Source organism: Lissotriton vulgaris, chromosome 3_1, assembly GCF_964263255.1.
Source record: "Lissotriton vulgaris chromosome 3_1, aLisVul1.2, whole genome shotgun sequence".
NCBI classification, from domain to species: domain Eukaryota; kingdom Metazoa; phylum Chordata; class Amphibia; order Caudata; family Salamandridae; genus Lissotriton; species Lissotriton vulgaris.
The window spans coordinates 906,227,693-906,239,133 of NC_141689.1; the positions used below are offsets into that span (position 1 = coordinate 906,227,693).

General features: G+C 42.2%; 1 protein-coding gene across 1 annotated transcript in view; it reads left to right on the plus strand.

Annotated features, from left to right (window-relative positions):
- The window catches only part of PIP5K1B (phosphatidylinositol-4-phosphate 5-kinase type 1 beta), a 412,487-nt gene extending 401,394 nt beyond the window's left edge, over positions 1-11,093 (plus strand). The window contains exon 15 of the mRNA XM_086961234.1: positions 10,318-11,093. Within this exon, the coding sequence (XP_086817360.1) occupies positions 10,318-10,320 (3 nt within the window). The 3' untranslated portion in view covers positions 10,321-11,093. The remainder of the gene's footprint in view (positions 1-10,317) is intronic.
- The last annotated feature ends 348 nt before the right edge of the window (positions 11,094-11,441 follow it).

An 11,441-nucleotide genomic window follows, 5' to 3' on the forward strand; every position in this document is an offset into this window, starting at 1 on the left:
AACATCTGCTATTTACACGCCAAGACAGGCAAGGGTCAACGTGTGCTCTACAAAACACGTTACGCTGCTTCTGCCTAGCAAATAGAGAATTTTCAGACCTTAGCTGCAGTTTTGAGGTTTGGATGGCTTTGGTAGACTTTGAGAAACACTAGGTCTTCTGTAATGATCTGATTGTGCATGTGGTGTTCTGAAGGTTTTGGGAGTAACGCATGGAGTTTGGTGGGGTCTCATGTCCTTGCGATGGCTGGGCGTGGGGTGTCTGTGTGGGTTCTGAGAGTAGAGGCACAACGCTCAGGTTATATGAGGGAGGTGTATGCATTCTTACTTGCCTCTTATCTCCATGCAGTCAATAATACTATAAGCCAGTCCTGCTGGTTAGTGGTTTGCATGCTGGCACTTCAATGGGAAAAGTAGAACTGCGGGTCCCAGCATGCAACATTCTGTTGCCTAAAAGGATTGGCTGTAGTGTCATATATGAACATTGGGCCTCTTCGAAACTATAATGGCGCCGCATACAAAATAGTGAGTCGTGGAGGGAAGGAAGGGAGAGGGGTAAACTTTTATTCAGTTGCACTTAGACCTCACTGAAAATCTGCATCTTGACTTTTTTTTTTACAATCTTCTTACTGGGAAATGTAATTCATATTGGATTTAAAATGAAGGGAGTGGCACAGCCAAGCCACAATGCAATGCACTAAAAGCTAATAAAGCCCGGTAGCCAGAGGAGCCGCCGCAGAACACAAGGTTAGTCGGAGAGCATCGACCGTTGTGTCCGGGGTGCTCCTTGCCTTGGTGAATCACATCCATTTTAAGAAGTGCAGTTTTAGTTAAGTTCAGTTGGACCAATCGGACTAAGGCTTCTGATTACAGTGGTTCGTGAAAGGAAAGTTCAAGATTGGACACCTTGTGCCCTGGTTGACATTGTGGTGGCCTGGAAACACCTACACGCTTCACCAGTGACACAGAATATCATCTTAAACAGTATGCATTCCGTGTTACACGATGTTACAGTAACAAGTGACACACTCTGCGCAGAGAAAGGGCGGCATTGGCCATTCCTATGTGCAATATGGCGCCCTTTGCCGCCCCCTGCTGGGGGGACTCGAGCCTCTGCTTTCCCTCCTCCGATGGGCCCCGAGAGCATGAATGTTCAGCGCCTGCCCTTCGCTTAACACTGCTCGATGCAATAACATGTTTTCGATATCCACAGCCTGGCACACACTGTTGTTTAGTTCCAGGTCAAGGTGAATGTGCACAACAGAAAACAATCTGTCCTGCTGAGCTGCGGAGCAGCAGACTCGGGCTCCGGGAAGCACGTGACTTCTCCCAGTCGGCGCCTCCTGCAGGAAAGTCAAGATAAGGAAAGCAGCCGTGCTGCCGCTTTTCAGCTGTACATTGGGCTGATAAAGCCTCTGCTGACCGTCAGCATCACCCGAGTTTGAAATGTGAGTCGGCTGCGGATACAGGATGCCTTTAAATCTAAAATCATCTCTTAAAAATGCTGCGACAGCGCAAGTTTCTTACTTGGACGAGGACCTCCTGGGTAGTTCACTTTTTTTGTGTGAAGTTTTATATAGCGCGAACTCCACCCGACGGTATTGGATCCCTTTACATGAGCACCACAGTTTCATTGTGCAGAATAAAACTCTTTGTTTTAGGCACTGGGAGAGTAACACGGGATGCGGCACTCAAGGTTGAATCCTGGCCGACTCTAAAAACCCGCCAGCGTTGGCAGTCATCCCTCCTACCTTGATGTGCTTTCATTGTAGAAGTGGGAGAGACAACACATCAACGGGGAGTGCCGAGCCAAGGGCCTGGCTCGGATCTCGGACACTGTGCACGAGCCGAGCCCTGTAAAAGTTTGAGATTAAACATCCCATAAAATATGTTACATTGCGCAAGACCACCTGTCCTTGTTTATAGGGATGGGGAGATGAATTAATTTGCCCAGGATCACAGGATGTTGAGCCGATGCTGAGACTTGAAGCTGGATCCCTAATTCCAAAGTCCACAGCGCTGGCCCTAAAGCCACATTCAAGGTGCAGGGAGGGAGGCCGGAGAAGCTCAATGAAAGCTTGGCTCCTTATGGGCTCGAGGTTCCAACAGGACCTCAAGCTGAGCCAGAGCCGGGCTTCAGGCTGGAGCTTGGCTCCAGCTCTCAGTGGCTAGCCCACCTCTACTTGATTTGCTGAACTTATAGCACCTGACCGCGTCACAGCACATTTAAAAAAAAACTTTTAGCCATGCTGCATTGCAGCCACGCTGCTGAATGACATTGCTAAAAACAGTTTTAAAGCCAATAGCTCTCGTAGACTATACGTGTTGGCTTTGCCAATGCTTTTTTAAGCCATGCTGCAGGACAGCCACTCTGCTGTACAAAGTGGCTAAACACTGACAAAGTCCATAGCTCTCGTCTCATAGGCGAGACCTATTGGCTTAGCCAATGATTGTTTTTCATCTGATGCCCTTTCGACGATAAGCCCCCTCCTCCATGGACATCAGCCCAAACTCCAACTTCTGTGCTCAAGGGTTTATTTATGCCAAGCCATTACCTGAAAAATGTCTATCCAGCATATTTTTTCAAACTGAAGAGTTATTTTTACCGTTCATCCATATTAATATGTATTATTTGAAGTTTTCAAAGTCTAATAATAGGGCTATTCGGCCCATCAAGCTTGCCTGGTACAAAACTGTAAACTCCCTCTCAAACTCCATTGTTTTCATACATGAGTACTATTTATTTTATTTTTATTTTATTAAACTTATAATGCGCACAGCTACCCACGATGGGTTTCCCGGCGCTAGGGACAGACTGAAGAAGAACTAGCAGAGTGACATTTCAATAAGAGGAACCTCCGACATTACTGCTGAAAGAGCCAGGTTTTAAGACCCTTACAAAAACGGAGAAGATGACATTCCGTTTTCAGGGTCACGGGTAGGGCATTCCACATCTTAGGACCCAAATGTGAGAAATACTATACTCTTGTGTTTGTCCAGGGCCTTTTTGAAGTATGTTACTCATCCCGCTCCCACACTACTTACTCCAGTAGGAAATTAAAGAGGAAAAGAATAAAAAAACAAGGTGCTCAAATCCTGAAAGGAGTCCTTTATTTTACGTCTCACATAAAGTTATTTATTTATAGGTCCCTTTTCAGTAGTAAAATGTAAACACTGGGGATGAAAGGGCAAGAAGAGTACACGCATTAGAATATTTTCCAAGTGTACTATAGAATATCCTCTAAAGCAAGAAAACAATAACAAGCCAAATTGTCAACATCATAGGTATTTTAATATTGAACATACATGAAACTTGCTAAAGTGAGCTTTTGTAGAACCTATTCATACATTTAGACCGGAGAAAGAGAAAAATGGATGGATGGATGGACCACAGTTACTAAAAGGCCAGATTGGACCCTTTGGTCCACATAATAGCCAAGGCATTGCTGTGTGCAGAGAAGAAGAGCTCAGGGTAATTAAGTTCAGACCTTCATCAAGATCGCCTCCTTCCTTGGATTTTCTTGAAGGAATGCAGAATAACAACAGTATACAAATTGCAAAGACTAGAACTTTTAAACTGTGAGGACTTGTCAAATAATAATTCAAGTTTTTTAAATTCTGTGCCAAAAACAATCTACGGCAGAGGCAAAAAATATATACTTTCATGCTTTGGTGTGTATCTTTTTTTTCCCCAATGCAAGTTTTTCTATATCTGATGGGCTGTCACTCGCCCAGGCCTTTATTGGATATTCTGTCCTTGGCTTGCACCGCAGCTGCTTTTCTTTAGGAACACGTTTGCCAAGAACGACGTCAGGAGCCTTTGTTACTGCTGTCTTACCTTTGTATGGAGGCAAACAATATGTTATATGAATCCTAAACAAACAGGGCGCTGACGTCTTTGTCGCATCGCTGACATATTTCCCCACCTTCTTTTGTTCTCTTAATAGGAACGAGACGATTGTAGCTTGATTTAAAATAAATATCACAGTGATACGAATCTGCTGGTTCCCTCCTGCTGTTAATTCTCCCATACACGAACTGTGTGGCACATAAGCAAAGACAGGCGCATTAGTGGCTGAATTGCTGCCAGCACAGAGAAAGTTAAAAATGAATAAACACCAGACAAGTTCTCCAGTGCACCAATATTGCTGGTCTAAAAGAGTATTATGGTAAAGTGCCATTATTTCTTAACTGTGCCGAGCACTTGCACACAGAAAATGTTTCATTTAGACAGTGAATGTGCACAACACTGCCACCTAGTGTCTCATATTGAAAATGTTAGTCCTCGTGGAGCCGATTCACCAACAAATATTGGAAAGTTCGTGTGTTTGGTGTTTGCATAGTTCAGTATGTACATAAAGAGGCCTATGCACAAGGGCAGACCGCGCAAAAGAGAAGCACGCAACTGCAGACGCACAAACAGACACGTGGCACAAGCACAACCCACATGCTGGCACCCATGCTAATAATACATTACTGCCCCCACAACACTATTTATATACACGAGCACACACATACCTGCAAAGCTCTGAAGTGTGACACTTTCACAACAGTCGACTTACTAGGACTTTTAAGCCAATCTTAATCGGTGCTTGAAATGGAAAAAAATAAGTGCAGGTACTCTGAACCAGAGTACCTGTTTGTTTCTGAGAACCGGTAATCTCCAATTAAACTTATTACGTCACTCTTTTGAAAGTGTCGGTACTCAGTAGCGACCCATTTAAAGCACTGACCCTAATGGTGATCTAATCAAAACTGTTCACCCCAAACCACAAGGGCCGATCTGCAACTGAGTTCTTGGATAAAGAAGCACATCTATGGATGGATGAAAAAGTAGAAAAACATACCGTTTGTGTTACCGACGGTGCTTCGTTTTGTAATGCATTACACTCTGAAAAAATACCACAGATGCTCCAACTCATACCATTTACTAAATGAATGCTGCTTTGGCCATCTAACTGCAGTTCAGTTGTATTCATATTTAAATCTTTGTAAATAAGCACAGAGATATAGGAGTTCTTACAGTGGTCAAGCAAGTTCATTTATACACCTAACAGCATTTGTTTTCAACTAGCACCAGAACAATGAAAACAGCAGCAGCTGCTAAAGAATGTGGCGCAAAGCAAAGAGCTGTTTCTGAAGCTGACCCTGGTAGCTCAAACAGTTGCGAATGTAGTCCTACTTATAATACTGGCGTTTACATCTCCAAATAGATTTGGAATGTAAACACAGTGGAGTTCATAAAGACAAACCTAAACATACATTGGCGAAGCTAATAGTTCTCCCTTTGGGACCTTTTGTCTTCACCAGTGCTTTTTGCTGATGCTGTACAACATCAACAAAAAGCATTTCTTGCCGATGCTGTGCAGCATAGTCAAAAGGAAAAATAAAAGGCATGATGATGAGGCTTCCAGTGACCATGTCATCTTGTAGACGTATGCATGTGTGATGATGTATGCGTGCATGCAACATCGAGCGTGCGTCACCATGCTTGCGCATGCCTACGACGGGACATGGACACCATTTTATTTCATATACGGATCAAAGATGGACGTTCTTGGCTCTTATAATGCAGTAACCAGCAAATAGGCATGAAGTGCTTTGTAATAAAGTTACATACACATGTCGGAACTCATCTTTCCACAGTACTGTAAATCTTTTCTGCTCTTCCAATGTTCCAGCTGGATGTATGACGGTACCACGCGTACTTTTACAACGCGTACCGTTACCACACTACTTTTACCACGCAAGTCGTTACAACGACTTGCGTGGAGGGGCGCTGGATAGTAAATTATTTAATTTACTATTCCAACTCCAGTCCCCGTGGACTCTAGGGAAAGGAGTTGGATAGTAAATTAAAGTATTTACTATCCTGGAGCGCCCCCCAGCGCATTTCGTTGTAACGACCTGCGTGGTAAAAGTAGCGTGCTAACGGTACCGCGTTGTAAAAAATGCGTGGTAACCGTTGCATACCGTTCCAGCTACAACTTAATAGATTATTCATCCATAAGGTACAATTTTACAGAAGGCAAAAGGACTCAGTTAGGTGTGTTTCACTCTGGTATATTATGTGGATGTATGATTAAACAACGGCCCGTGCAGGGCGTTACACTGGGCGGTGATGTCAGGCGGGGGAGGGGCAGGGTGGGGGGTTGTAAAATGCGGGATATGGACCATTTCAGGTAAGTACCTAAAGAAATAAATAAAACGAATTTCGTTGCCCGCGCTGCATCGCCAAATGTGATGCAGCGCGGGCAACATTTTTTATTTTTTTTATTTTTTAGTTACTTACCTGAAATGGTCCATATCCCGCATTTTACAACCCCCCACCCTGCCCCACCCCCGCCTGACGTCACCGCCCGGTATAACGCCCCAGCACGGGCCGTGCCTGACAACGACTGCCTTAACAACAAATTCCTTAATGACGAAGGCTAAACACGAGCTATCCCAAACCACTACTTATTTGACAAGTTCCTAAGCCACGAAAAATCTATAAATTGCTCATTACCGTTTTTTACCACTATGTTCTTTGAAATCCACAACTTTTTTACTTTTATAAAAACCGTAATATTACATTTATCTTTTTTTAAACAATTGTTAGTGAAAGAATCCTTAAAATAACCTATTTTCCAATATAAACTTTTGGCCACAAGATGGTATCTCCTGACCCTCTTTCGAACATCTGCAGGCATTCAATAGCAAATCAAAGCATGAGAACTATCTTTATGTAACTTCTACGTGTTGGTTTCTATGCAACCTGTGTGGAACCTAACTGACCAGCTAGAATTATTGTGATGCAACACTACCATCTTGTGGCTAAAAGTTTATATTGGAAAATATGTTAATTTAAGGATTTTTCCACTAACAATTGTTTAAAAAAAGATAAATGTAATATTACGGTTTTTATAAAAGTAAAAAAGATGTGGATTTCAAAGAACATAGTGGCGCAAAATGGTAATGAGCAATTTATAGATTTTTAGTGGTTTAGGAACTCGTTGTTAAATAAGTAGTGGTTTGGGATAGCTCGTTGTTTAGCCTTCGTCATTAAGGAATTCGTTGTTAAGGCAGTCGTTGTTTAATCATACATCCATGTCCCACTATAGCCAGACAATGAATCCAGTAGGCTTTGTGCTTCACAAAAGGTTGAGGCTTTGTGCTTCACAAAAGGTTGATAAGGACCTGCCTTAAGTCTCTTATTTTTCAGAACTTCTTTTGTCTATATAAACTGTATTGTATTTTGGATTTATGTAAACATTTTATATTGTATGATTTTTGTCAAATAATAGATTTGTAAATATGATTATGCCGCGGATAATATGACAGGACCCTTCCTTAATACAAAGATGAGGTATGCTGGTCATTAATCAGCATTTTGATTAGGTACCCATAGTAATAAAGTCATGACGTAACTACTGCCACTTCCAATGCATTCTGATGTGATGCCAATAACCATGAGAGGGTGCTGCACAGCAGTATTAAATGTTAAACAGTAGGCTTGGTTGTTGCAATCACTCACAGCATTAGGAAAAGTTTGGTTTTGAAAGTGACACACAGGCTGTAGATTTGGGGCGTATTATACATGCAGCGCATTTTCTAGGCGCACCTTTTAAAAATTGCCCCTGGCGCAATCAAGGAAAATGCGCTGTATTATGATGAACGATTCAGAAAAGGGGGTGGTGATGAACAGAGTGTCTGAATTAAGCAGACCACTCTTACCCAGTCCAAAGATCAGGGCTTGATCCATCACCGTTATTTATCTCACTGCCCCATCCCAGCTCAGAACCTGGCTATATGCAAATCAGTCTGTCTCTGGCCCAGTGCATCATGGGAACAGGGCAGACTAAACTACCAAGCCAATTCTTCACCAGAAAGGAGACAAGCTACCGGGGACCGGTTTCTGGCATTTCATCCGTCTTCGGCCCGTCTTGCTTGAATCCTGATGGAGCAGTGAGAAAGGGACTCATGTCTGAGTATACCCTGCCACACCTATAGTGGCCAAAAACGATTCAGAAAAGGGGGTGGTGATGTACAGATGTGAGCCCCTTGCTCATTGCACCATCAGGATTCAAGCAAACCGGGCCGAAGACGGCTGTAATGCCAGAAACCGGTCCCCGGGAGCTTGTTTCCTTCCCAGTGTAAGAATTGGCTTTTGTAGTTTGGTTTGCCCTGTTCCCATCATGCACTGGGACAGGAACAGACTAATTTGCATACAGCCAGGTTCTGAAACTGGGATGGTGCAGTGAGCTAAAAAACGGTGTTGGATCTAGCCCTGATCTCTTGACTGGGTGAGAGCTTTCTGCTTAATTCAGAGACTTTGTCCCTCACCACCCCTTGTTGTAAGTATTATGATGAATGCATCGCACCTACGACAGCCGCAAACTCAGCACATTCATGTGAAAAACAGAGTGGCTGCTTTGAAGCCGCTCCATGTTTTCACAGTGCAGGGGGCAACCCACCTCCACTTTGCAGGGGCAATGGAGATCCCTTGCAGGTGGGTGCAGTGAGTGACAGCACCCGCATGCAAGGGGATGTATGGGTGTCCATAGGACCCCCTTTCCCCCTCCAGAGGGTTGCCATCAAGGAGGCACACTAACAGTGCGCCACCTGATAGCTTCTTGGCCTCTGCGCACGCATCTGTATTACGGCACAGAGGCAAAGGAATTCCTTCATTTGCATGGGGCTTGCCCACATTTAAATGATGGAACACCCTCTGAAGATAGTGCTGGTGCTTTATGTGCGCCAGCGCTACCAGTATTACAGAAGAGACCGCACAGGCATCTGCTTCCTCTTCTGTAATACCAAAGTGCCCAGAGGGTGCGCAAAGCGAGCTCAAACCCTTGTTGCGCCTCCGGGGTACTTGTATCATATGGCCCCTGATGCTTTGGACACGAGGACGAGCCCAGTAATAATTGTTGTTTAAATGGGAATAGAGCTGTGTCTTGCTGTTCCAAAAACAATATCTCAATCTTAGAGGTAGTTTTACTCTTCAAGTAATGAGGTGCATGCAGCAGTCAGGATCTGTTGGCAGCCACCAACTCTTTCATTCATTCAAGGAGCGAAGCATGAAGTTGTGGTCAATTGTGTAGAAGCTGCCAATAAATGAAGCATATTGCACAGACACACACACACACACACACACGTAAAGCAATTTCCTCTAGCCAATAGTAACTCCTTTCCGATGTCCATAAATAAGTTTTCACTGATAGAATTAAGTCAGAAGACAGATTGGTAATCACTTAGTCCACCATTTCTTTAAACGTAGAAATGTTTTATAAGGATAACCAGGCGGCATTAAAAAAAACTGTTTACTTAATTTAAATTTGATGAGAGACATGGTGGTCTACGGAAGCAAGCAAGCCACCATCCCTGTGATGGTATCAAGTTGAAGAAATTTGCAATTTATGATCACCTTGTAATGATATATGAGGTGAGGCTGATGGCAACCCACGGCGAATGGTGATTTTGCAAAACCACCTAATAGTACTTAAGTTGATTCAGAAAATCTCACTTGAATTGCAAAACGCCAGTAAGCAATTTTCAACCACTTTTTGTGAATTTCATGTTAGTACATCTGGACCAAGGTTGCTTAGCTGTGAATGTAAAAAGGAAAGCTGACTTTTATGATTTTCGGAATTCATATAAATATCAAGGCTTTGTGTAGCGAATCAAGATCATGTTTTCTAACATATATAACAGCAGGTTAACAAGAGCAAGGATATATTAATACTAACCCGAGGCCAGCTCAAAACCATCGTCATTGTCATTAAATCATAAGATAGGGAAACTGACAAAAAAGTGAATCAGATGTCACCTGCTACATTGCACCATCATTAATTTCGGAGAGTAAGTCAGGCCATAGTCATGGTTCATTTATCTCATAGTCTGAGATACAACTTTGAAATCAGCTTGTTTATAGCACAATCAGTTAAGAAGCAAATGTAGTAATGGTGGCTGCTGTATGGCTTGAGAACAGATGTCCATTTGGGACACTGTTCTCGAGTAGAAGAGAGTCAGAGCAACAGTCAGTCACCTATATTCACTGAATGATCTTTAGGCGGAGTATATGAAGAATTGTCCAAAGTTGAGGACACGCTAGAATTGATTCTTCAAAGGTTAAAGTTGTGAATAATTAGAATTGATACTTCAAAGGATAATATTAATAATAATGTATAAGAAACATATTCAGTACTCTGTAAATTGTGTTCCTTACAGTTTAAGAAAGAGAAGCATATGTAAAATCACTACATTGTATGAAGTAACAAAAAAATGTGAATGCCGGTTTATGAAAACTGATCTAACGGGCACTATTTTCTGTTTTAGTGAAGGAAAGAAGAAACAAGTCAATGGTGGGCATGAATGAACCATGGTGGAAGGAGCCCCTTAGGAACAAGGGGAGTTCTCTGAGCCTTATATACAAAGAGTAATAATGGAGAGACCTTAATCTTGCCTTCGAAAATATTGCAAGCTCCTCTGATCATGGACAGGAGATGGAGTTAGAAGATGTTACTGGATAACCTTGCAGACTTCACTGTTGTTTGCTGCTGCTTGCTGGACTATGAAGAACTGCAGAGATTGTTATTTATGCTGCTTTCTATGCTTCAGCCAATCACTTTTTTTCAGGGACAAAGGGGACTTGAAAGTGATATTTTCCAATAGAGTCTTTAGCTATTTCCTGCGCATGTCTTACTGATCGTGCCACACGCGACACCAGTCATCGGCTTGCCTTTGAATGAAGAGGAGGACATACACTGAAACAGTTGTGAATGAAATTCCCACTCACTCATCCGTTTTGAGAATAATAATCACTTGAAGTCATGCTCTTGGAGGTGCACACTGATTTCATGCAAAGATTCGCATACTATGTCTGCACATCCATTATGGGTGGGACCTTCTGTGAAAATATTTTCTAACTGTTTACCAGTGAAATGAAGAAAAAAGCTATTTATAACAAGGCCTTATGTTGTGTACATACATTGTCTGAAATATTTGTGATTTAGTTTATTGCTTGTAAAAGAGAAATTATATAATTTATTTAGTAAAGACTACTGTACACTATAGATTTATTGACAGCAGAAATAAACTATTTTGTTCCCAAACGTCTCTTTGCTTTTCTGTACTTGAAGTATTTGTGTGTATTAGTTGTAGTGATTTTGAGCTATACACCTATTTATCATTAGAACATGATGTGCTTCTACAGAAAATTAATATCAAGTTTAGAATAATATTTTTAATCAACAGAGTTCTCCCAGATGGCTCACATTGCCGCAAATTCCCTAATATTAGACTCAATATAGGATGACAAGAATTGCAATTCTTTTACGTCACAGTTGGTTCTGTTTATAAATAGACCGAATGTCTCGTTGCCGGAGATGTTGAACCTTGTTGAATAGTTACCATTGTCATCTGTATATTTTTTAAATGGGAATAAATCAAAATTATTTCTA